The 26,569-nt window shown below is 44.9% G+C and overlaps 4 protein-coding genes across 4 annotated transcripts in view; 3 read left to right on the forward strand and 1 right to left on the reverse strand.

Moving 5' to 3' along the window:
• Positions 1-16,895, reverse strand: part of LOC310761837 (uncharacterized protein) — a gene marked incomplete at its 3' end in the record, with an annotated part of 97,042 nt that extends 80,147 nt beyond the window's left edge. The window contains exon 1 of the mRNA XM_083612033.1: positions 16,373-16,895. The remainder of the gene's footprint in view (positions 1-16,372) is intronic.
• Positions 1-26,569, forward strand: part of LOC310760699 (uncharacterized protein) — a 110,531-nt gene that overhangs the window by 62,454 nt on the left and 21,508 nt on the right. The window lies entirely within an intron of this gene.
• The window catches only part of LOC310760741 (uncharacterized protein), a 66,340-nt gene continuing 46,478 nt past the window's right edge, over positions 6,708-26,569 (forward strand). The window contains exon 1 of the mRNA XM_083609861.1: positions 6,708-6,811. The gene's annotated coding sequence lies outside the window, so the exon portion shown is untranslated. The remainder of the gene's footprint in view (positions 6,812-26,569) is intronic.
• On the forward strand, positions 6,786-20,281 carry LOC310760711 (uncharacterized protein). The gene is made up of 6 exons (XM_083609767.1): positions 6,786-6,999; positions 7,996-8,488; positions 8,685-8,766; positions 9,050-9,132; positions 17,857-17,983; positions 18,405-20,281. The coding sequence occupies exons 2-6, from the start codon at positions 8,087-8,089 to the stop codon at positions 20,081-20,083; spliced, it is 2,373 nt and encodes a 790-aa protein (XP_083465893.1). The 5' UTR covers positions 6,786-6,999; positions 7,996-8,086; the 3' UTR covers positions 20,084-20,281.

Genomic DNA, 26,569 nt, shown 5'->3' on the forward strand with positions numbered 1-26,569 from the left:
AGGGAAGGAGTATCAGTCAAGTTGAGGGAAGTCAAAAAGAGAATGGATATAAAAAAGATGTATAAATGGTATAAATTTTGTATTGGAAAAATTGAATAAAAATAATTTATTTATTTTTTTTAAAAAAAGAGAATCCTCCATTGGGACCCAAAGAATTTGCAGATACAAAAGGAAATTAAAGCTTTACAGACTCAATAGTCACAGATTATTAATCAAGAAATGGAATAGAAACTAAGGAGGATGAGACAAAGGAACTTTGAATCTGCAAATACAGTAAATGTGGGAAACTTCTAGCTTGGCCATGAAAAAAGAGGCAAAAACAAAGCAGTATCACAAGCATCGTATCAGAAGGAAAGTCTGTGGAGAACCCTGTGGACATAAGATGTTTTCAGAAATATTATAAACAAGTGTACAAAAAGGGTAAAGAAGATAATGCTAACATTGAGCAATTTATTAGAATTAATGGTTTGCAGAAGATTCCCGATGGTAAAAGGATCCTACTAGATGGACTAATTACAAGACAGGAGGTGGAAAATGCAATAAACTCAATGCAACTTAGCAAGGCCCCGGGACCAGATGGTTTATCAGCAAAATATTACAAGACACTGAAAGATCGGCTTATTCAGCCATTGCTAGAAGTTTGCAATAAGATTATAGGAGGGGACAGAGCACCTGAAACCTGGAAGGAAGCTTATATTTCTCTGATTCCAAAACAAGATCAAGATAGATCCAATGTAAAAAATTGTAGACCAATCTCTCTACTTAATGAAGGTCATGTCAGAATATATTCCTAAGAACCATTCTGCTTGGAAGACACATGGAAGATAATATTAGGAATATAGTAGATATTTTGAAGTGCCTGGCATGCTCTGGTTCATGGGGTCACGAAGAGTCGGACACGACTAAACGACTAAACAAAAACAAAGATATTTTGGAAAAGTTGGAAGCAAAAAAAATTGTAAAGCAATGTTAATGTTTATTGATGTGGAGAAGGCCTTTGATAATGTATCTTGGAGTTTTATGACACATATTTTAGAAAATATTGGGGTTGGTCAAGAGTTTTTAAATGGTATTACAGTGGTACCTCGGGTTAAGTACTTAATTCGTTCCGGAGGTCCGTTCTTAACCTGAAACTGTTCTTAACCTGAAGCACCACTTTAGCTAATGGGGTCTCCTGCTGCTGCTGGAGCACGATTTCTGTTCTCATCCTGAAGCAAAGTTCTTAACCCGAGGTACTATTTCTGGGTTAGCGGAGTGTGTAACCTGAAGCGTATGTAACCTGAAGTGTATGTAACCTGAAGTACCACTGTAATGTGATCTATCATGAACAAAAAGCAAAAATTGCAGTAAATAATGTGGTATTGGAGTAAATTAGAATTGAGAAGGGTACCAGGCAAGGGTGAAAAACTTGAATTTATACAAAGATAACTATGAGAAATTATGGAATGAAATCAAGAGAGATTTAGAGATTTGGTCGAATTTAAAATTGTCATTAATGGGACGGATTTCTGTGGTTAAGATGAATGTATTGCCAAAGATGTTGTTTTTGTTTCAAGCCCTCCCAATTATTGACAATGTGAAATGTTTTTAAAAATGGCAGAAAGCTCTATCTAGATTTATCTGGCAGGGGGGAAAACCCAGAATTAAGTATAAATTACTAACGGATTCAAAAGGAAGAAGTGGATTCTCCCTGCCAGATCTGAAGATTTATTTTGAGGCTGAAGCTCTTTGCTGGGTTAAGGAATGGATACAGCTAGATGATGCGGATGTTTTAGATTTGGAGGGATTTGACAATGTGTTTGGATGGCATGCTTATCTATGGTAAGACAAGGTAAAGGCCCATGATGGTTTTAAAAATCATGTAATTAGAAAATCCTTATATAATGTTTGGATAAAATACAAAGATCTCTTAGAGAGGAAAACACCCAGATGGCTTTCGCCAATGGAGACAAAGGCCGAGAAAAAGTAAAATATGGAAACCAAGTGGTTGAGATATTCTGATCTGTTACTGGAAGATAAAGGATATAAATTAAAACCATTTGATCAAATTAAAGATAAAATAAATTGGCTACATTACCACCAGATTAATGAATTGTATAAATTAGATAAGAAAAACGGTTTTACTTCAGAAATTGTTTATGTGAATGCACAGCTGGTTACGTCTTGTGTGTTTGTCCATTCCAGGAACAGCATTCCTGACCCAGATGTTCACAGGAAGTCCCTCAGATGATTCCCCTTTCAAACAGGATACGTGAACCTAGGCCAGTAGGGTCCTCCTCTCTGGAAGAGGGACAACCCCGTCCCCAAAGCCCCTCCCACCCCCACTTCCCCATGGGGGTCTCCCACACCACCCATCACTCACCAGGATGGCTTTGGCCATCTCCTGCTTGGAGCACTTCAGGGTTCGGAGCCCCCTGAGCTGAGCTGCCTGGCAGTTCTGGATCACCTCCGGCAGGTACAGCTGATCTTCCTCCAGCAGCTGAAAGGCAAAAGTCAGGCTGTCAGTTCCTCATGAAGGGAGTGCAGAGTGGGGGGCAAGGAGGGCAGGTCTGAGTCCCTGCTCTGGTTCTCTCCAATACTCACCCCTGGGTGATAGATGTGCAAGGACATGGGGACAGGTGAGTCCGTCCCTGAGCACCTGGCAAGGCTCTTCCAAGTCCTACTGCAGGGGAGGAGGGACATCCCAGGCCTTGGGGACTAATCCTGGCCTCCTTCAACCAGAATGTGGCTCCCCAGGCCAGGGGTAGGCAGCTAAGGGCTGGGGGCCGGATGCGGCCCAATCATCTTCTCAATCTAGCCTGCAGACGATTCGGGAATCAGTGTGTTTTTACATGAGCATAATGTGTCCTTTTATCTAAAATGTCTCTCTGGGTTATTCATGGGCCCTGCCTGGTGTTTTTACATGAGTAGAATGTGTGCTTTTATTTAAAATGCATCTCTGGGTTATTTGTGGGGTATAGGAATTGGTTCATCCCCCCACAGAAATAGGACTATACTTCCTTCTCCTACCTTTAAAGTAAACGTCTACGCAACGAAACCAAATCGACCCAAGACTGCCTTCCTCCATCAACCTCAACTTTGCTCTTCAATTCAAAAGACAACACTTCCCTGTCCCCAGGTGAAAACACCTGGCCTTTCATTGGTAGAGCCGCCACCACGCCAGTGGTGTTTACCTCAGTGCTGCGCGAGGAATGACTGAGCGGGCGGCAAGATGCTTTCAGCCTCAGACGCTTGGCGGGTTCTGAAATAATCATAATCATAATCATAATTTTTATTTATACCCCGCCCTCCCCAGCCAAGGCCAGGCTCAGGGCGGCTTACAAGCAATAATAAAAACAAGTTGAATGATTACAACTTAAAAACAAAATTAAAATACAACATTAAAATATTGAAACATTAAAATATTAAAATGTAGCCTCATCGCAGGAGGAGAAAGGAAAAGAAAAAAGAAAGAGAGGGAGGGAGGGAATCAAATTGGCTCCAAGCCAAAGGCCAGGCGGAAGAACTCTGTCTTACAGGCCCTGCGGGAAGAAATCAGATCCTGCAGGGCCCTGGTCTCATGAGGCAGAGCGTTCCACCAGGCCAGAGCCAGTGTTGAAAAGGCCCTGGCTCTGGTTGAAGCCAATCTAACTTCCTTAGGGCCCGGGACCACAAGGGTGTTGCTATTTATCAACCTTGAGGCTCTCTGTGGGGCATACCGGGAGAGGTGGTCTCGTAGGTACAAGGGTCCTAGTCCGTGAAGGGCTTTAAAGGTCAAAAGCAGCACCTTAAATCTGACCCTGTACTTCACCGGGAGCCAGTGCAGCTGGAAAAGCACTGGATGAATATGCTCCCATGGCAGGGACCCCGTGAGGAGCCTCGCTGCAGCATTCTGCACCCGCTGGAGTTTCTGGGACAGCTTCAAGGGCAGCCCTGCGTAGAGCGAATTACAGTAGTCAAGCCTGGAGGTGACCGTCGCATGGATCACTGTGGCCAGGTCAGGGCGGGAAAGGTAAGCACCAACTGCTTGATGCAGCGAGGGTGGAAAAATGTTGCCTTAGCTGTTGCTATAACCTGCTCCTCCATGGAAAGGGAGGCGTCAAGGATTGCACCCAAGCTCTTAATGGAAGGCAATGGCACTAATTGGGCCCCCGCAAGAGAAGGGAGTTGGTCCCTCATCCCCATGCCATCCCAACCCAGCCATAGGACCTCTGTCTTCGAAGGATTTAGTTTCAATCGGCTCCCACAAAACCATCCAGCCACAGCTTCCAAGCATCTGGTCAGTGTGTTCGGGGCCGAGTCGGTGTGGCCATCCATCAGCAGATAGAGCTGAGTGTCATCAGCATATTGGTGACAGCCCAGCCCAAAGCTCTGGATAATCTGGGCAAGGGGGCGCATAAGGATGTTAAAAAGCATCGGGGAGAGGATTGCGCCCTGCGGCACTCCACACACCAAGGAGTGGCGCGACGACATTTCCCTCCCTAGTGCCACCCTCTGTCCCCGACCAGAGATAAAAGAGCACAGCCAGTTACGGGCTATGCCCTGTATTCCCACATCGGCGAGGCGGTGGTCCAGAAGATCATGATCGACCATGTCAAAGGCTGCTGACAGATCTAAAAGAATCAGCAGCCCCAACCCGCCTCGATCCAGTTGTCTACGGAGATTGTCTGTTAGGGCAACCAGAGCTGTCTCGGTCCCAAAACAAGGACAGAAACCGGACTGAAATGGATCTAAAGCTGATGTTTCCTCCGGAAACCTACCAAGCTGTTCAGGACCCCTCTCTCGATTACCTTACCCACTTCAGAGGGTCTGCCGGACTTACCACAGACTCAGACCACTGCCGTGCCTGACATTCCGCCAACTCCACTCGCAGAGGTTCCACCCACAGCAGCGGATCCAGGGGACTTGGTCTCAACGCCACCTAGGGTCGCACAACAGCTTCTGCAAGAATTGGGTGGCCCCCTGGACTTGGCTACCAGTCCCCGGTGGTCTGGCAGAGCTTCCAAGCGCCCAACTTATTTAAAGGACTATGTGGTTGGACATGTATCACTGTTGGTCTAAGTAAGTGAAATGTAACCAATAATGCTTTTGCACCTAATTGAACCATTACGTGTAGTGCTGTATATAAGGAAAGCATTACGATTGTAACTAACGCCTTATCTTGGTGGGGAGGGGTGTTATGTACTGAAGTTCTCACCCTGGGCCAGCAGGGGGATACTGTAGATAGTTATGCAAATGAAGGATCAAAAGTGATGTTCAGTGATTGGATAGTTTTTGAATGTTGCTACAGTAACGTTGTACTGGAGCTCTATATGAGCAGGCTGACTGAGCCCTTCAGTTCAGTTCTGTTCTGGCCTCTGAATAAACAAGAGCTGTTTGAAGAATCGCTGTGTCGTCTGATATGTTCACCCACAACTTAACACTGCAGGCCAGATTCACGACCCTGGTGGGCTGGATTTGGCCCAGGGAACACAGTTTGAGGACGCCTGGTCTACACTGACTGGCAGCAGCTCCCCAGAGTTTCAGGCAGGGATTTTGTCCAGCCCTTGCAGGAGATGTCAGGGGTTGACCATGAGACATTCTGCATGCCAAGCAGATGCTCTAGGACTCACCATATTTCCCTGCACTTTCAACACTATGCTATTAGCAACCGTGGAGATTCCACCTGCCTCTTTTGAAAGGAGAACGCTCACCTGATCAATAGTGATAGTGGTGATAATAATAATAATAATAATAATAATAATAATAATAATAATAATAATAATATATACCCCACCCATCTGGCTGGGTTCCCCAGCCACTCTGGACGGCTTCCAACAAAATATTAAAATACAATAGTCCATCAAATATTAAAAGCTTCCCTAAACATCATAACAACAACCATCCATTTTCAGTCCATTGAATTAGCAATTAAGCATTTCTGGAAAGGGAAATGGCATACTTTTGTTGCGTGCATAAGCGTGCATAAGAAAGTATTACTCATTTATGATGAGAATGGGATTTATTTATTTTGAACTTCGCTGGGTTCCTCCTTGACAGCCAGTGTGATTGTTTATGCAGGGCTAGAACTCAGGACCCGCTGCCTTGAGGGACATCTAAGAGCAGTTGGGCAGGGGGAAGGTCTCCCTTGGGAGGTGGTGGACTCTCCTTCCTTGGAGGTTTCTAAGCAGAGATCGGACGGCCATCTGCCATGGATGCTTTAGCTGAGATTCCTGCATTGCTGGGGGTTATAATAATAATAACAATAATTATTTCCCCAGCCACTCTGGGCGGCTTCCAATCAAACACTAAAATACAATAACCTATTAAACATTAAAAGCTTCCCTAAACAGGGCTGCCTGTTTAGGGAACTAGACCCGGCCCCCTCTTGCTTCGGGTTGGACTAGATGACCCTGGGATCCCCTCCTATCTCTCCACTCCGGAATTCTAGGAGGAGCTTCCTTGCCTCCTGCAAAGCCCTTTTCCCTGCAAGCTCTTCCTCTGGTTTCTGGCCAAGGGAGGGAGATGCTCAGAGTCCAGCCAAGAGCCTCACCCCCAAAAGGATATCTGGGCATTGGCGTAGCCGGGGGGGGCAGCTGCCCCCCCCCGAAATCCATAAGAAATAATAAGAATCTGAGGTTCTGCCAAGCGAGAGAGGGCTGAGCTGGAGGGACTCGGCTTTGCAAGGGTTAAAGGGAAGTGAGCTGCCTTCCTAGAGAGGCCAGGAAGCAAGGGGGGGCCAGGTCCTCCAGAGCCAAGGCCCCTCCCTCCCCAGTCCTTTCCTGCAAGGAAGGGGGGGTGTTGCTTTGCTGACTCTCCTGCAAGGGCCGAATCGCAGCCCCCGCCTGGGATCTGGTGAGTCCATAGCTGTCAACTTTCAGATTTGAAAATAAGGGATCAGCAGCCTTGAAAATAAGAGATCGGCAGCCTCACCTGTCCTTGGGACAGTGTACGGGATATCTAACAATATCAGCGGGAAGCAGCGGGAAACGGCGCTGAAATAAGGGAATTTCCCGCAAGAAAAGGGAAGGTTGACAAAGGGTGAGTCTCCTCTCTCTCCCCCCAGAGGGTGCAGTGGGGAGACGGTGGGGGTCCCAGGGCTGCAGCAGGGGAGGGGGCCTAGGGGGCCTGATCTGCTCCTGCAGGAGGGGGACCCCAAGTCAGGGAGGAGAGGGTCCTGCCAGGGAGGGGCCAAGTATGCAACGCTCTCCTTCCTGCAGATCAGAGGATCCCTCCGAAATCTCCCCTTTTAAAACAAAGGAGTCCCTGGAGCCTCACTGCACAACAGAGGAAACATGTGCAAGTGGTTTTCCAAAGCTGAACAGGAGGTGGACTAGCCCCCCCCCCAAAAAAAAAACCCCACGTGGAGGAAGGAAAGGAAGGTGGGAGAGAAATAAAGAGAGGGATCCCAGGCCATAGTCTGGCTGCTGCATTGCAAACCAGTTTGTGTTAAGCTATCTAATAGAACAACAAAAAAATCAAAAAATCAAGGGAGATGTCTTTGGCTCCGCCCACTTGGCCCTCAGGGGGTTGGCCAGATACATTCCTGGCCCTCGGAATAGAGAAAAAGAGACCTGACCCCAGAATCTGTCTGGACAGCGGCAGAGATTGCAGAAAAGGAGACAGAAGCAGGGAGTGGAGGTGGGGTGGGGGTGGGGGTGGGGGTGGGGAGCAACTCCTGAGGACCCCCAGGTCAGGACCCCCACTAGAGAAAAGCATCCATTTTTCACAAGATACAAATGACTCCGTTGTCATTCGGTTCTGACTTCATGCATTGACTGGGAGGCAGCAGAAACCAGGTTGATTAATCTGACAGAAATCCCTTCAGTTGCCTCCACAGTTTGCATTGCTAGAAGGCTAGAGACTTATTTCTTCTCCTCTTCCTCCTCCTCTTTCTTTTCAAAAAGATATCTCATGGTCTGGGATGCGGTGCACTTCAGCCCTTGTTCCTAGCAAGGAGCATCCATGCTTGCTCAGGGAACCATTTTTTCCCCTGTCCTACAAATTCTATAACAGAACAATGTATTTGCTTTGTAGGATTTGCTGCAGCTTCTCATTTAGACGGACAGAACTTGGCAGAAGACCAAAGGGTTCCTTCCAATCTCTCAGAGGCTTCCTGAGAGCACAGATGGATGAGCAAGACTCAGCTGGCCCTGAATCAGGAAGAGGCCATGCCAACCAAACTGGGAGCAGTGGGGGATTCTGGAAAAACTCTGTGCAGAAGATCCTGGGTGAGGAGGACACCCTCCGCTCAGAGGTGCAGAGCCAGCAGTTGAGGCAGTTCTGCTGCCAGGAGGCCAAAGGACCGCGAGAGGTTTGCAGCCGACTCTACCACCTTGACCATCAGTGGCTGAAGCCAGAAAGGCACACGAAAGCTGAGATGTTGGACCTGGTGATCTTGGAGCAGTTCCTGGCTGTCCTTCCCCTGGAGATGGAGAGCTGGGTGAGGGACTGTGGAGCGGAGACCAGTTCCCAGGCGGTGGCCCTGGCCGAAGGTTTCCTCCTGAGTCAGGCAGAGGAGAGAAAGCAGGTGAGAGAGACTTTCCTCTGGATACTCCCAAGGGGCTCCAAACAGGACAGAGAACATCCCATAATGGTCTGCTGATGGCCCATCCTTTTTCTGGGAAAGCATCCATGGAATGAGATCTCACACCCTTCAAGTCTTTGTCATTCTCTTTCTAGTATTTCTCACCATTCTCTGTTTTGAATCCTTGTTTCTTTCTCAGGGAAAGGATCTCTTTGCAGAAATGGACCTGGATTCCTGTGAGGCAGAGAGGCCTCCGTTGGACACCAGAGAGAGGCCACTGGGTAAGGAGGAAGGTGGTTTTTCTCCACTGGTCTCATTCTGTTGGTTTCCCAACTCATCTGAGGGTTCTTTTCATCTTGTTTTGGGGGGAGACAGTTGGGAACAAGGGTCCAGAAGAGGGGAGATGTATTTCTGCACAACAAACATATGAAATGCGCACAAACGTCCAAATACTCTCAGTAGGTAAGTCTTTCTCAAAGGCCCATCTGCAGTTAGAGATGCCCTGTTTCACCTGTGAGAGAAGCAGGTACTCCTGGCGTCCTGCTTACCTTTTTTCTCTTGCAGGTGACAGAAGGATGCCAGCAAGACCTCCTGATCCACCTTTTCATGGGGGCAGAAGGGAAGCAGCGGCTGTGGAACCAGATCAGGTCAGGGGAAGCTGCCTTGTGGGGACAGAGGCCGAGGGTTGGCGCAATGTCATGGACTGGTTGGGCACAGAGGAGTGGTGGGAGGAAGCAGCCGGGGAACCAGGAAGGGAAGACGGCTCAGAGCCGAAGGAGTGGAGGTAGAAGAAGGATGGGTGGTCAGAGGGAGAAGAGGGAGAAGTCTGGGAAGAGGAGGTGTCAGAAGCTGAAAGGGTAATAGGGCATAGTAGTGAGCTGGGAGACTCTGTGGCAGAATGCAGTCCAGAATCAGAGGCAGAAGAGGAAGGAGGCGAGTGGGAGAGGAAGGTCGAGAGGCTGAGGTGAGTCAGGAGAATGAGGAGCCACCGGTGGCTCCCTCTCCTTTTGCCAGAAATGCAGGAATCTGCTAGATCATCCAAGACAGATGCCCATCCAAAAGAGGCTTATTTTATTTCTAGATTGATAACTGAATGCAAAAATAGGTATCTAAGCAGTGTACAAATGAGAACAAATAGTGGCATGGATTCACCTAACCAGCCCCATCGGCTGCAAAATGGGGCCTGCCTCCACTTCCTCCCCTTCTCCATGCCCCCATGAACCCCTCGAATTTGGCTCTAGTTCTTAGGAGGGAACAGCTCAGGAGGAGAGGAGAAAGTGGATCCTTCCATTGGGGAAACTGGAATGCTTGCCTAGGCAGAATGACTTGAATAACACAAGGTGGAGTACAACCTATTTGCACAAAAACGAATACCCATGATTGAAACTTAGAATAAAATAAGCATCCATAAATAAAATGTTCAGCAAAGCAATCCTATTGAAACAACTCTCCTGCGTGAGTGCCTGAGGGCCCTGCTCCTGCCACTCACCACCTGGCCCAGGGCGGGGCCTGAAGCCTCATAAGGACAGTTGTTGCTGCTGCTGCTGGCCAGGAGGACTCGGAGCGGCGCAATGTTCTTTTTAAAAGGGTTTTATTTTGTTTTTAAGGGGGGGGTCAGGGCTGCCGGGGAGTGGGTCCCAGCCCACAAAATAGCTGGGGCATGTTCCACGGGGGGGATGCACTGGGACAACCAATCTCAGTGATCACGGGTAGGAGGAGGAGTTACGCTAAGACCAGACCATGTCCTTAGAGAGGAGGCAGGTTTAGTCGTTGTTGGAGGACTATCCCTGCCTCCAAGTCTGGTCCTGACTGGACGGATACTAGAATCAGCAAGGGATACCCACATGACCTGAAAGTGTTGCTGTGCAATGCCACGTCAATGATTCATAAAACCACTGCCATCCATGACTTGATCATGGATGGAGGACTTGACCTGGCATGTGTAACAGAGACTTGGTTGGATGAAGCAGATGGGCCTGTCCTTGCCGCTGCTTGTCCACCAGATTTCTCTTACGCACAGCAACCCAGGCCTTGTGGGCGGGGAGGGGGGGTTGCAGTGCCGTGGTCAGATCACTTCCTGGTGCAACTGGACTTCTCCGCGACCCTTCCCCTCTGCATGGAGGTGGGACCGATTCAGATGGTCCGCCCCCGCCACTTAATGGCTCCAAATGGTCTCCAGAGAGTGGTAGGGGATGCTTTATCCCATGTAGATGGCCTTTCAGCTGATTCCCTGGTGGCCCGCTGGAATGTGGAGTTAACCAGGGCTTTTGACTGTTTGGCTCCGAAGCGCCCTCTTCGATTGCATGGAGCCCGGACAGCCCTGTGGTTTTCCACGGGTCTGAGGGCAATGAAACAATCGCTGAGACGGCTAGAGCGCCGGTGACGGATAACTCATTCTGAAGCTGACCGGACACGGGTTAGAGCTCAATGTCGAGCGTACCAAGTGGTGGTAGCGACGGCAAAGAAGACTTTCTTCGCCGCCTCTATTGCATCTGCAGAAAACAGCAGCAGGAGACTTTTTCAGGGGGTTCGCAATTTAGTGGAACCACCTGCTACATCGGGGCCCAGTATGGGCCACATGATCTCCTGCAATGATTTTGCAAAGTTTTTTGCAGATAAAGTCGCTCAGATTCAGGAAGAGGTAGACTCCACTGTGGGAGCAGGGCCGGGGCGGGAGAGTGCTAGTGTCCTGTCTAGTCAAGTTGTGTGGGATCAGTTCCAATCTGTTACCTCGGAGGATGTGGACAGGCTGCTTGGACAAGTGAAACCAACCACCTGTCTCCTTGATTCTTGCCCATCCTGGCTGATAAAAGCTAGCCGGGAAGGGCTGGGAGATGGGCTTCATGGGGTTGTGAATGCTTCTGTCTGTGAGGGAGCCTTCCCAGACCCGCTGAAAGAGGCAGTTATCAAACCGCTTATTAAAGAACCATCTTTAGATGGTGCCAATATGGCTAACTATCGCCCAGTCTCAAATCTTCCATTCTTGGGCAAGGTGATTGAGCGAGTGGTTGCTGAACAACTCCAGGCACGCCTGGAAGAAGTGCACCATTTGCATCCCTTCCAGTCGGGATTCAGGCCTCATCATGGGACTGAAACTGCCTTGGTTGCACTGGTTCGATGATCTCCGGTGGGCTAGGGACAAAGGTGAGAACTGTTTCCCTTAATTGTTATGGCAGATGGTAAAGAGAGAGACTTAGCTCAAGAAAAAACATTGAGATCTGGGAAAATTTTGCAGACACATAGAACATCAATACCTGGTCCTTTGACACCGGCTCCATCTGCAGCTGCCACAACACAATCTAAGAAAGTAATGTCTTCGGAACAATTGTTTGCTGATGCGTTAGGTAAGGTAAATAAATCGCTGGAACAACTCAATAAGAAAGTTGATGAAACTAATAAGAAAGTTGATGATGCAGTCACTTCTATAAAGCAAAACACAGAATCTATAAAGCAAAATACAGATTCTATTGAGAAATTGCTAGAGGAAAATAAAAAAATAAGGCAAACTGCAGAGGAGGCTAAAGAAAAGGCTGAGGCTGCTGAATCTAAGGTCATTGCCGTAGATGCTAAAGTAATAAAATTGGAATCAGAAGGAATCCCAGACCTGCAGAAACAACTGGATGAGCATAAGCAGAAATTGTCTATGATTGAACTTAAGGAAAAACAGACGAACCTGAGGATTAGAGCGGTGCCAGAGCTGGAGAAGGACAGCTTAAAAGACTTTCTTACCCAGGAATTTGTTGACTTTTGGGGTTTGGAACTGGACAAAGAGGATTTTAAAATTGTGTCAGCCTTTAGACTTGGAAGAGGAGGAAGGAAAGAGAAGAATAGGATAAGGGACTGTTTGATTACTCTCAGATCTAAAGACGAAAGAGACAAAAATTTGGGCTGGCACTACTCGAAGCCTTTGGTAATACTACAGTCAAGAGTGGAGATCTTTAAGGACATTCCGAAATATCTTTTGGACCTTAGGTCGGATTATAGTGACTTGGTCGGTCTACTTAGAAAGAACAAAATTAACTTCAGGTGGGAGTTCCCTCAAGGCCTATCCTTTAGCTACAAAGGAAAGAAGATAAAGATAAAGTCAGTGGAAGACAAAGTTAAATTTTTGGATAAACACGAAGAAGATCTACAGAAGGAGCTGGGCCAAGAACCAGGATTGTTGGATAGAAGATCAGCGTTGGAAAGAAGCTCGCCATTACTAGATATAGCAGGACTATCCTACGGATTGGACAATATAGGGAAACCAACAGAGGAAGAGCAACTGCATGGTGCAGTTGGAGGGAAACTAAAGTAACCACATCATGGCACTGCAAATATTGAGTTGGAATATTAATGGCTGTAACTTCCCTGAGAAGAGACGTAAAATTTTTCATTTGTTGAAAAAAGAACAATTGGATTTGATTTGCTTACAAGAAACACATGTGATTAGGCTTCATAGGAAAATCCTCATTAATAAAAGATTGGGACAAGAATTTATCTCATCAGACAAGGTTAAAAAACGAGTAGTAATTTACGCAAAGGAGAACCTGTCACCAAAATTTGTTTTTAAAGATGACCAAGGCAGACTCATAGCAATCGAAATTCAAATACAAAAGAGAAATTTCTAATTGCAGGCATTTATGCACCAAATGAAGGGAAGTCGGAATTTTTTAAGAAGCTACACGAGACTTTGTTGGATTATATGGATTACAACATGATTTTGATGGGGGACATGAATGGGGTGGTTTCTATAAACATGGACAAGGCACAGAGACATGTAGTCACTAAGGATGGAAGATTACCAAAAACTTTCTTTGATATGACAGACACTCTGGACTTGATTGACACTTGGAGATTGAAGAACCCTTTGGAAAGAGAGGGAACTTTTTTCTCTGAGGCTAAAATGACATGGACAAGAATTGACCAAATCTGGACAACTAGGGGGCTCGCCCCAAAGATCAGAAGGGTGGAAATTTGCCCTAAAACTTGCTCTGACCATAATGCCGTTAAGATGGAATTGAATCTGACACCAATCGGTTCCTTTAGATGGAGGATGAATGACACTTTGTTTAGAAATGAAGAAATAAACAAGAAGGCCCAAAAAACCTTGAGAGACTTTTTTGAGATAAATTTAAACACAACAGTTGAAAAAAGGGTAATTTGGGACACAAGTAAAGCAGTTATGAGAGGATTCCTGATACAACAGAATGCAATTAAGAAGAGGCTCCAAAATGAGAAAAAAGATAAAATCCTAGAAAAAATCAAAGAAGGAGAAAAGAAATTGAGAGTGAATCCAAAGTCGCAGGAGATCTTGAAAGAAATAAAGTTGCACCAAGTACAATATATGAAATTGATGAACCAAGAAATTGAATGGAAAATTAAGCAGATGAGACAAAAGACATTTGAATCGGCAAATAAATGTGGGAAATAGCAGGCTTGGCAAATGAAAAAAAGGCAAAAATTCAATACTATCACGAACTTGGAAGTGGAAGGAAAGAACATACAGAACCCAGTGGAGATCAGAAAGTGCTTCCAGAGGTACTTCAAACACCTATATACACAGGAGACACAGAAAGAAATAGACATTGACCGTTTTCTGAAAATAAATGGATTACAAAAAATCTCTCAAGAAAATAAACTAATGCTGAACTATAAAATAACAGATCAGGAAGTTGAAGTGGCCATTCAAAACATGCAATTAGGCAAATCACCAGGACCAGATGGTCTGACTGCAAGATACTACAGATCTCTGAAAGAATGGATAATACAACCTTTAAAGGATATCTGCAATGAAATATTGGAAGGGAAAAGGGCACCAGAATCGTGAAAGGAAGCTTATATTACACTTATACCGAAAACAGAATCTGGAAAGACACAGCTGAAGAACTACCACCCCATATCTTTGCTTAATGTGGATTACAAAATTTTTGCAGACATTTTGGCTAAAAGATTGAAGAAGGTGTTAGCAGAAGGAATTCACAAAGATCAAGCGGGCTTTCTCCCGGGCAGACATTTGTCTGATAATACAAGGAACATAATCAACATTTTGGAGAAACTACAAGTGAACATTAATACTAAAGCTGTTCTTATATTTGTGGACGCGGAGAAAGCCTTTGACAACATTTCCTGGAGTTTTATGAAGAAAAATCTACAAGGGATGGGGGTTGGTCAAGGGTTTGAAAATGGTATAGGTGCAATCTACTCAGAACAAAAGGCTAAGTTAATTGTGAATAACGTAGTGACAGAAGAATTTAAGATAGAGAAAGGAACATGACAAGGTTGCCCAATTTCTCCATTGCTTTTTATATCGGTCCTGGAGGTCCTTCTAAACATGATTAGAAGGGACCAATTGGTTAAAGGTATACAAGTTGGAGCTAAACAGTACAAATTGAAAGCATTTGCTGATGATTTGGTATTGACATTGCAGGAGCCAGAGCCTAGCACTAAAAGAGTATTGGAATTAATCCAAGAATTTGGTCAGGTAGCAGGTTTCAAGCTGAACAAAATGAAAACTAAGGTCCTTGAGAAAAATCTAACAGAGATTGAGAAAGAGAGGTTCCAGAAGGAGACAGGATTAACATTGGTTAAAAAAGTGAAGTATTTAGGGGTTAATATGACAGCTAAAAATGTGAATTTATTTAAAGATAACTATGAAAAATGTTGGATGGACGTGAAAAAAGATTTAGAAATTTGGTCAAATCTGAAGTTATCACTGCTGGGCCGAATTGCTGCTATAAAAATGAATGTATTGCCTAGAATGTTGTTTTTGTTCCAAGCATTACAAATTATAGATAAAATGGATTGTTTCAAGAAGTGGCAAAGAGATATATCAAAATTTGTCTGGCAGGGCAAGAAGCCTCGAATAAAATTTAAGATATTGACAGATGCTAAAGAAAGAGGGGGATTTGCCCTGCCAGACTTTAAACTTTATTATGAATCAGCCGCTTTTTGCTGGCTGAGAGAATGGCTGCTTCTTGAAAACACTGATGTGTTGGACTTAGAAGGTTTTAACAATGTATTTGGATGGCATGCATATTTGTGGTATGACAAGGTCAAAGCACACAAAGCATTTAAAAATCATATTGTCAAGAAATTTTTGTTTAATGTATGGACAAGGTATAAGGATTTGCTTGAAAATAAAACCCCAAGGTGGCTGTCTCCAATGGAAGCGAAAGCTCAGAAAAAGCTCAATATGGAGGTTAAATGGACGAAATATTGGGAAATTTTGGAACAAGAGGGAGATAGGTTGAAACTACAGAGTTTTGAAAAATTAAAAAATAAAGTGTGTGATTGGCTCCATTATCATCAAATAATGGAGGCATACAATTCGGACAAGAAAATTGGATTTCAGGTGGAAAAATCAAAATTGGAAACATTGTTGTTAGATTCCAAAAGTAAGAATTTGTCAAAAATGTATAACTTGCTGTTGAAATGGAATACCCAGGATGAAACTGTGAAATCAGCTATGATTAAATGGGCACAAGATGTAGGACATAATATCATGATGGCTGACTGGGAACAGTTATGGACCACAGGTATTAAATTTATGGCATGTAATGCCTTAAGAGAGAATATAATGAAAATGATCTATAGGTGGTACATGACACCAGTCAAGCTTGCAAAAATCTACCATTTGCCCGATGACAAATGCTGGAAATGTAAAGAGTCTGAAGGTACAGTCTTTCACCTTTGGTGGACATGCCCAAAGATCAAGACCTTCTGGGAAATGATCTATAATGAAATAAAAAAGGTATTTAAATATACCTTTCTGAAGAAACCAGAGGCCTTCCTCTTGGGCATGGTCGGCCAATTGGTGCCAAAAAAGGATAGAACTTTATTTATGTATGCTACAACAGCAGCAAGAATACTGATTGCAAAATATTGGAAGACACAAGATCTACCCACTCGGGAAGAGTGGCAGATGAAGGTGATGGACTTTATGGAAATGGCCGAAATGACGGGCAGAATCCGGGACCAGGAAGAAGAGTTGGTGGAAGAAGATTGGAAGAAATTCAAGGCATATTTACAAAAATATAGCAAAATTGAGGAAGTTTAGAAGGAGTCTGGAAAGAAACTATGTGACTTTTGTATAAATACTATAAAGGACTTAAGTTAAATAGACGGTCGAAGGAAATGAGGGAAAGTAAAATTTTACTATGTTAAGATAAATTATTGGTTAACAATTTGGGAAAGATGGAAAGAATTTGCTGAAATAATTAATTGAAGCAGAATACAAAAAAGGGAGGCGGGAGGAGGTCAAAGAAACAAGCTAATGAAGTTAGGTCAATAAGGTTTATTCTATTTTTCTGTATTTTCTCTTTTGTTGTTTGATTGTTTTTGTTTTTATTGATATTTTTGTTGTTGTTTCTTCTTTTTTCTGTTTTGCTGTGTTTTTAAACTTTAATAAATATTATTTTTTTAAAAAAAAAACAAAGGTGAGAGCTGTTTCCTAGTTATGCTGGATCTCTCAGCGGCATTTGATACCATCGACCATAACATCCTTCTGGACCGTCTTGAGGGGCTGGGAGCTGGGGGCACTGTCATAGAGTGGTTCCGCTCCTTCCTCCTGGGCCGTGTCCAAAAAGTGGTGGTGGGGGATGAGTGTTCAGACCCCTGGGCTCTCACTTGTGGGGTGCCTCAGGGTTCCGTCCTCTCCCCCATGCTTTTCAACATCTACATGCAGCCGCTGGGAGAGATCATCAGGGGGTTTGGGCTGGGTGTTGATCAGTATGCAGATGATACCCAGCTCTACCTCTCTTTCAAATCGGAACCAGTGAAGGCGGTGAAATTTCTGTGTCAGTGTCTAGAGGCGGTTGGAGGATGGATGGCGGCTAACAGATTGAGGTTGAATCCTGACAAGACAGAAGTACTATTTTGGGGGGACAGGAGGCATGGTGTGGGGGACTCCCTGGTCCTGAATGGGGTAACTGTGCCCCTGAAGGACCAGGTGCACAGCCTGGGAGTCATTCTGGACTCGCAGCTGTCCATGGAGGCACAGGTCAATTGTGTGTCCAGGGCAGCTGTTTATCAGCTCCATCTGGTATGCAGGCTGAGACCCTCCCTGGCCGCAGACTGTCTCTCCAGAGTGGTGCATGCTCTGGTTATCTCTCGCTTGGACTACTGCAATGCGCTCTATGTGGGGCTACCTTTGACGGTGACCCGGAAACTACAACTAATCAAAAATGCGGCAGCTAGACTGGTGACTGGGAGCGGCCGCCGAGACCATATAACACCGGTCTTGAAAGACCTACACTGGCTCCCAGAACATTTCTGAGAGTGGCTGGGGAAACCCAGCCAGATGGGCGGGGTATACATAATAAATTATTATTATTATTATTATTATTATTATTATTATTATTATTATTATTAACAGGAAGGGTTTCTTTTAGGGTGCAGTGTGCTTTGAAGATGTCGCTGTTCGTTTCACGGACGAGGAGTGGGCGTTGCTGGATCCTGACCAGAGAGCTCTGCATAAGGACGTCATGGAGGAGAATTGTGGGATCGTGGCCTCTCTTGGTAAGGCTCCCTGTGGGATTGTCATATCTGCCTGGAAATTCAAAAAATACGTCTATGGACCAACCTCATATATTTTCACAGAGTTCAACAGCGCCCCCTATAACACCTGGGAACCTAAACCCCCACAATAAACAGTAACTTACACTTTTTTCTTTGAACAATCTTCTTCAAAATATTCCTTTTTCTACCACGATTGGGCTGGTCTGCACTGCCCAGGCTATCTTCAGTGTCAGCTTCAACCTTCCACAATTTTGACCAGTACTATATATCAGACAAAACAACATTCAACAACTCTTCAGAATCTAATAATAAATATGTTGGTAAAATGACAAACAACACAGGTAATGAACACACATCCAACTCGTTTCATTTCTTCTCCATTTGTTCCTGAGGCTCTAATCCCTTTTTGTCTCCATTGCAGATTCTGATGAATTGGAAATTGAGAGCAAAGGTGACCACGATAAAATCCCCAGAGAGAAGAAGGCACGTAAAAATTTAGAGTGTGGAGAAAGCTGCAGTCAGAGCTCCCATTCCACTTCCCATCAACAAAATCTCATTGGAAAGAAACTCTATCAGTGCATGGAATGTGGAAAAAGCTTCAGGAAGAGCTCCGCTCTCACTTCCCATCAAAGAATTCATACAGGGGAGAAACCCTATCAGTGTGTGGAATGTGGAAAGAGCTTCAGTCAGTGTGCCCATCTCACTTCCCATCAAAGAATTCATACAGGGGAGAAACCCTATCAGTGTGTGGAATGTGGAAAGAGCTTCACTGATAGCTCCGATCTCACTTCCCATCAAAGAATTCATACAGGGGAGAAACCCTATCAGTGTGTGGAATGTGGAAAGAGCTTCAGGAGGAGCTCCGATCTCACTTCCCATCAAAGAATTCATACAGGGGAGAAACCCTATCAGTGTGTGGAATGTGGAAAGAGCTTCAGTCAGAGTCCCCATCTCACTTCCCATCAAAGAATTCATACAGGGGAGAAACCCTATCAGTGTGTGGAATGTGGAAAGAGCTTCAGGAGGAGCTCCGATCTCACTTCCCATCAAAGAATTCATACAGGGGAGAAACCCTATCAGTGTGTGGAATGTGGAAAGAGCTTCAGTCAGAATGCCCATCTCACTTCCCATCAAAGAATTCATACAGGGGAGAAACCCTATCAGTGTGTGGAATGTGGAAAGAGCTTCACAGATAGTTCTGCTCTCATTTCCCATAAAAGAATTCATACAGGGGAGAAACCCTATCAGTGTGTGGAATGTGGAAAGAGCTTCAGGAAGAGTTCCAATCTCACTAAGCATCAGAGAATTCATACAGGGGAGAAACCCTATCAGTGTGTGGAATGTGGAAAGAACTTCAGGAAGAGCTCCTCCCTTACTTCCCATCAAATAATTCATACAGGGGAAAAACCCTATCAGTGCATAGAATGTGGAAAGAGCTTCACTGATAGCTCTAAACTCACTTCCCATCAAAGAATTCATACAGGGGAGAAACCCTATCAGTGCGTGGAATGTGGAAAGAGCTTCACTCAGAGCTCCCATCTCACTTCCCATCACAGAATTCATACAGGGGAGAAACCCTATCAGTGCGTGGAATGTGGAAAGAGCTTCACTCACAACCACAGTTTCATTTCCCATCAAAGAATTCATACAGGGGAGAAACCCTATCAGTGCGTGGAATGTGGAAAGAACTTCAGGAAGAGCTCCTCTCTCACTTTCCATCACAGAATTCATACAGGGGAGAAACCCTATCAGTGCGTGGAATGTGGAAAGAGCTTCAGTCAGAGTGCCAATCTCACTTCCCATCACAGAATTCATACAGGGGAGAAACCCTATCAGTGTGTGGTATGTGAAAAGAGCTTCAGAAATAGCTCCTCTCTCACTTCCCATCACAGAATTCATACAGGGGAGAAACCCTATCAGTGTGTGGTATGTGAAAAGAGCTTCAGAAATAGCTCCTCTCTCACTTCCCATCAAAGAATTCATACAGGGGAGAAATCCTATCAGTCCGTGGAATGTGGAAAGAGCTTCAGTCAGAGTGCCAATCTCACTTCCCATCAAAGAATCCATACAAAGGTCGGAAAAACCAGTATACAGCTTTAGGAGCCAGGCAAATCCGCACCTTTTTAACCAGGCTTTTGGCTGATTGACATCTAATGCCCTTTTAATATGTGGTGTTTCTTTTTTTATATTTTTTTATGTTGTAACCATCCTGAGACCTGTGGGTGTAGGGAATAGGCGCCATCTCTTAAAGTCCTAGGGGTCTTTGCCCCACCCCCAATAAAATATTTAAGGATGCCACCCCCCCAGTTTTTTGTCTGTTGTTTTCATACACAACCTTTTATTCTTCTGCAACTTGGCATACAATTTCTCTTTCAATTTGCCCTCTTAAAAAAAAAAACGCAGAAAGGTCATGAGGAAAACAAAATACAAGAAGATACAAACATGGACAGGTCCCATCTTTGCAGGCAAAATGGAAAAGTTGCTTTGAAGCAGGCTTTCCCACACTTGGGTCCCCAGCAGCTCCTGGACTACAGTTCCCATCATCCCTTCCCACTGGTCCTGCTAGCTAGGGATGATGGGAGTTGTAGTCCAAAAACAGCTGGAGACCCAAGTTTGCTTTAAAGGGAAAATAGGCTGGCCCTGTGACACCCTCTGCTGGCCAAAAGCACTGCCCCAGAATCTGAACCACCTCCAGTACTCCTAATTGGAATTTATAGAGCGCAAAACTGAAGTTTGATCGGCACTTCAACCTCTAGTCAGCTTCTAGGTGCTTTCTGCACCACCTAGAGTACCCACAGAATTGTGGCTTCTACTGACAACACACATAGGAGAACAAATGAAAGACAAACACAAGGGGCAGGAAAAACCTGGAAAGGGCCATACCAAATGGACATCCGGTGTGAAGAGGTCACTTTCCCCACTGCTGAACAATGCCACAGGTAGAGGAGATGGAATGCTAGAAGTGTCTCTGGGGCAAGGGGAGCTGATGGGAAATTGAACTACGGGCTCAAAATATTACTTTTTTAAAAAGTTGCTGCCATTATAGGCATTGCCATTCTAATGGCATGCATGCTGTGAAACAGAAGAGCAGTCTAGTACAACATTCCTAGAGTGAACATGTTGACACATGGGGAGGGATGTTTGTCCAGGCAGCAGGTAAACTTCCTGTTTCCTTCTGGGCTGTGACAGACTTCCTCTGCATGTGACTAGAGGTGGGTGTGGCCTCACCTGTGCAGGTAATGACAAAACACAAGGCAGGGCAGCCATCTCTCTCTCTCTTTCACCACATGCATCGAAGACACAACATCTACTAAGCCAGAGATGCCCTCTTGGCTTCCAGCCAAGAGAGGAAAAAGGGACTGTCTTCTTAAGAGATAGACTCCAAGTGTATGTTACTTCATTAAGCTAAGTCCGCCTTCTGGGATCTGATTGTGAACAGAATGTGAGTAAACTTTTTATATTTTTGTAAAAGACTGTGTCGTCTCTTCTATTTTATGAGGGAATAAGGGGGAAATACCAGAACAGTTATTATACAGGCTATAGCGAGCCTGAGCAAACGCAGACGCTGCAAATTTAAAATAAAAGGGAATGTTACTCTGCTGATATTGTGGAAGTTGTTAACACAAGTTGGATAAGGATATACTCAGACAATATATCCTTTCCTGCATCCCTGAACATTCCCACACATGCATCATATGATGGATTGTGCAAGGCAGGACTTACCTGGCCCTCCACCAATATTTTATCCAAGTCAGCACCACTGGGTCATGTGGTTTCCAAATTAAAGACATAAATCTCCTTCCTTTGCACAAGTTCCAGCTTGTCAATATCCTCATTTGTCCTTTTAAAATTTATTTGCCCTTCATCTGAAGTTTTTACAATATAAATATACAGGATGAAAGCATGGCTTTCTCAAAAACAAGACAAGCTAGAGAAACCTCTCCTTCTTTTCTTTTCTTTTCTTGGATGGATTAAAAACTTTGTTGATCAGGGGACTGTTGTGGAAATAGTGCATCTTGATTTCAGCAAGGCTTTTGACAGAGTCCTCTGTGATATTTATGTGAGGAAGCTGGTAAAGTGTGACTGAATGAGGTAACTGTTAGGTGGATTTGACTGACCCAACCCAAAGAGGACTCCTTCATGGTTCCTCCTCATCCTGGGGAAAAGTGACCAGAGGGGTGCTGCAGGGTTCTGTCCTGGGCCTGTTGTTGTTCAACGTCTTGATAAGTGACTTGGATGAAGGAACTGAGGGGATGCTCATCACATTTGCAGACGAGACCAAACGGATCATAATGGCATCCTCTCTCTTCTTCATCAACAGACAGGGAGACAAAGAACAGTGCAAAAGCACAGCAGAGCGGAAGAGATAAGACTGACTTCTGTTCTTACACTTCCCAAGCCTAGGAAAGTAAACAGGGGCATGTGACATACTAGCAACAGGGTGCTCCCCCACACGCAGGGGAGAGGAGGAGGACCCCGAGCCATGCATGAAAGCCCTTATATAGACATTTTTAATTGCCCGCCCTGGAGTCCAAGACCACCCCCAGATACATCATACCCACATCACAGAAAAGGCTGTCAGCCCCCTCCCTGTCATAGACTTTGGAAAGAGATAGCTGTGGCCACTCTGGTGGCTTTTGTTGTTGTTGCTGCAGGTAGTCTTGTGGTCACGAGGAATTGGGCGGAGGGTTTTCCATCATTGGGTCTGCGCTGACATCTGTAGAAGGGATATCCTGTAAGCGGGAGGGTGGGGCAGGACTGTTGGGACTTAAAGAGACAGTTATAAAGGGAAGAGATAAAAGCCAAAAGGGGGAGAATCTCCTTCAGTTTTCCTGGGAAGCTGCAAACAATAAAAATCTTGGTGAGTTGTTTTTTTTTTAAATAATATTTTATTAAGTTTAACAATAGAAAAGTAGAACAATAAAAACACAGAGAAAATATAAAACACAACAATACAAACTTTCACGATACATAAAATACAAACATTTAACAAGAAAACAACAACAAAAAACAATCAACACTCAAAAAGTAGAATAAGAAAAACACAAATCACTCTTTTCCAATTATTCATCTTCAATTAACTTATTTTCCTGACTTCCTCATGCCTCCCTTTTTTATATCCCTTTTTAACAATTAGTTCAGCAAATTCGTATCCAACTACTTTATCCTTATTTAACTTTATCCTTATTTAACTTGGCGAGTTAAGCATTTTATTCATTTCAATATTATTATCCCATTTCCATATAATTACTACTGTTATTATATGCTAAAATTACAAAAAAGTAAAAATATAAAAGGAAAACAAAAGTAAAAAAGAAAGATTACCAGTTAAACAATTTTTTCCAGATAAAAAATAAATGGACTTGACAGAACAACAGCGGATTTTTTTAAAAAAACATATTATTAAATAATACAAAGATATTATCAAAACCACACAGATTGTTACTGGACTGGAACCTTAAGGACTAGGAGGTGAAGGAGGTGAAGGTGAAATGGACACACGATTGTGGATATCCAATGAAGATGAAAAATGAGGGAAATTATGGGAAAAGACTTAAAATTCACCACATGCTATTTGATTTTTAGATGGTACGTAGGCTGAGACCCTATCTGCCTGCGGACTGTCTCGCCAGAGTGGTGCATGCTCTGGTTATCTCCCGCTTGGACTACTGCAATGCGCTCTACGTGGGGCTACCTTTGAAGGTGACTCGGAAACTACAACTAATCCAGAATGCAGCAGCTAGACTGGTGACTGGGGGCGGCCGCCGAGACCATATAACACCGGTCTTGAAAGACCTACATTGGCTCCCAGTACGTTTCCGAGCACAATTCAAAGTGTTGGTGCTGACCTTTAAAGCCCTAAATGGCCTCGGTCCAGTATACCTGAAGGAGCATCTCCACCCCCATCATTCTGCCCGGACACTGAGGTCCAGTGCCGAGGGCCTTCTGGCGGTTCCCTCATTGCGAGAAGCAAAGCTACAGGGAACCAGGCAGAGGGCCTTCTCGGTAGTGGCGCCCGCCCTGTGGAACGCCCTTCCAGCAGATGTCAAAGAGATAAACAACTACCTGACATTCAGAAGACATCTTAAGGCAGCCCTGTTCAGGGAAGTTTTTAACGTGTGATATTTTATTGTATTTTTGGTTTTTATGGAAGCCGCCCAGAGTGGCTGGGGAGGCCCAGCCAGATGGGCGGGGTATAAATAATAAATTATTATTATTATTATTATTATGGTACCTGACCCCATCCAAATCAGTCAAAATAAATAAATATCAGCAATAAGTGTTGGAGATGCAGACAAAATGAGGGAACCTTATTCCACATGTGGTGGACATGTCCCCAAAGGGAAAATAAAATAAAATAAATGCTATTTATTTTAAAGAAAACCAAAGCCTTCCTATTTGATATTCTAATGATAAGCATACCAAATGAGAATAAAATAGAGTTTCTTTACACGACAATAGTGGCTAGGATGTTAATAGCAAAATACTGGAAAATGAGTTAACATCAACAAGATGAGTGGCAATTAAAGTTGTGCTGGTACCTTGAACTAGCCACAATGGCAGAACTTTCAAGAGACTGAGATCTACTCCCAGTAATAAAAATCCTGCCAGTGATCTACCCATTGTCTCTGCCCAGAGTTCTTGAGCTTTTCTCAGGGAGCTGTGACCAGAGTTGTGGATCGACGACTAGATCATCTAACAAATTAAAATTATACAGTGGTACCTCGCAAGACGAATGCCTCGCAAGACAGAAAACTCGCAAGAAGAAAGAATTTTCCGTTTTTCGAGGTGCTTCGACAGACGAATTTCCCTATGGGCTTCCTTCGCAAGACAAAAGCCCATAGGGAAATCTCCGGGGACAGCGGGGAAGCGCAGCGCATCTTCCCCACTGTCCTTGGACCTCCTCCGAAGGCTGGCGGTGGGGCGGAGAGACCTCCTCCCGCCACCAGCCTTCGGAAGGCTCCTCCGAAGGCTGGCGGTGGGGCGGAGAGACCTCCTCCCCCCCCCGCCAGGCTTCGGAAGGCTCCTCTGAAGGCTGGCGGTGGGGCGGAGAGACCTCCTCCCCCCGCCAGGCTTCGGATGGCTGTTCTGAAGGCTGGCGGTGGACCGCCAGCCTTCAGAACAGGTCCGGGGACATAGGAGAAGCGCAACGCACCTTCCCCTCTGTTCCCGGACCTGTCCTGAAGACTTGCGGTGGGAGGAGGGTTTTCCTTCCCACCGCCAACATTCAGAATGCTGTTCTGAATGTTGGCGGTGGGGAGGAAAGCCCTTCTCCTCACCGCAAGCCCCGCAAGCTCCGGGAAGAGAGGAGAAGCGCAGCGCGCCTTCCCCTCTGTTCCCGGACCCGTCCGGAGAAAAGCCCTTCTCCGCACCGCCAGCCTGGCAAGCGGTTTCCATAGGAACGCATTAATTGATTTTCAATGCATTCCTATGGGAAACCGTGCTTCGCAAGGCAAAAAACTCGCAAGAAGAAAAAACTTGTGGAACGAATTAATTTCGTCTTGCGAGGTACCACTGTATAAACAATCGTGCTATAAAAGTACATACCATATATGAAGTATCCAGATAATGGAACTTATAACATAATGGTTTCTGCAGTGAACAACAACTCTTACAATGTATATAGACAGGCACAGCATTGATTTTAGTTACAGGTGACAGCAATCTGCAGCTGTAAGGTTTTCTTCTTAAAGTGAGCCTTTTAAAACAACAAGTGTAAAACAAACTTTATCCATACACAGGTTTGTTAATTTGTTAAAATATGTTGAATTATGACATTATATTCATTTACATTACTTAGAATATGTACAACGGATGAAGCCCATGATATTGTGATAATGTCGCAGGAACACCCCCCCATCATTCAGTTTGTACAAACTTCACACACACACACACACACACTCACACTCACACACTACATACGCTACGCTTCTGTTATAAATTAATAGAAAATCAACCATACAGCAGATTTTCACTGTTCTACTTTTATTTTACTCCATGAAGGAAGGACTACAAAATGGGGAAGGTTTGAAAGAGGGCAGCCATAATCCCTTGAGCATACCAGCACATACACAGGAGCCCTGCCCAGTTGCTATGCCAACCCTGATGGTCCTAGACAGAAGACCTGTTTGGGGGGGAGTTTCCTGCGACAATAAGAATATATAGAATATATAGAAGAGTATTGTTTATGTGAATGCGCAGCCGGTTACATCTTGTGTGTTTGTCCATTCCAGGAACAGCATTCCTGACCCAGATTTTCACAGGAAGTCCCTAAGATGATTCCCCTTTCAAACAGGATACGTGAACCTGGGCCAGTAGGGTCCTCCTCTCCGGCAGACGGACAACCCCTTCCCCAAAGCCCCTCCCTCCCCCACTTCCCCATCACTCATCAGGATGGCTTTGGTCGTCTCCTGCTTGGAGCAGTTCTGGGTTCAGAGCCCCCTGAGCTGAGCTATCTGGCAACCAGGATCACCTCCGGCAGGTACAGCTGATCTCCCTCCAGCAGATGAAAGGCAAAAGTCAGTCTGTCAGTTCCTCACAAAGGGAGGGCTTCTCCACATCCCAGAGTGCAGAGTGGGGGGCAAG

This window comes from Podarcis filfolensis (genome assembly GCF_964270895.1).
Source record: "Podarcis filfolensis genome assembly, chromosome: 4".
Classification (NCBI taxonomy): domain Eukaryota; kingdom Metazoa; phylum Chordata; class Lepidosauria; order Squamata; family Lacertidae; genus Podarcis; species Podarcis filfolensis.

What these genes read in the sequence shown, in the direction of transcription:
- LOC310760711 (XM_083609767.1), top strand. Translation starts at nt 8,087, where the DNA reads ATGGATGAGCAAGACTCAGCTGGCCCTGAATCAGGAAGAGGCCATGCC. An exon ending in AGGCAGAGGAGAGAAAGCAG is followed by an intron (nt 8,489 to 8,684) that starts GTGAGAGAGACT and finishes TTTCTTTCTCAG; the next exon opens with GGAAAGGATCTCTTTGCAGA. An exon ending in CGGCTGTGGAACCAGATCAG is followed by an intron (nt 9,133 to 17,856) that starts GTCAGGGGAAGC and finishes GGTTTCTTTTAG; the next exon opens with GGTGCAGTGTGCTTTGAAGA.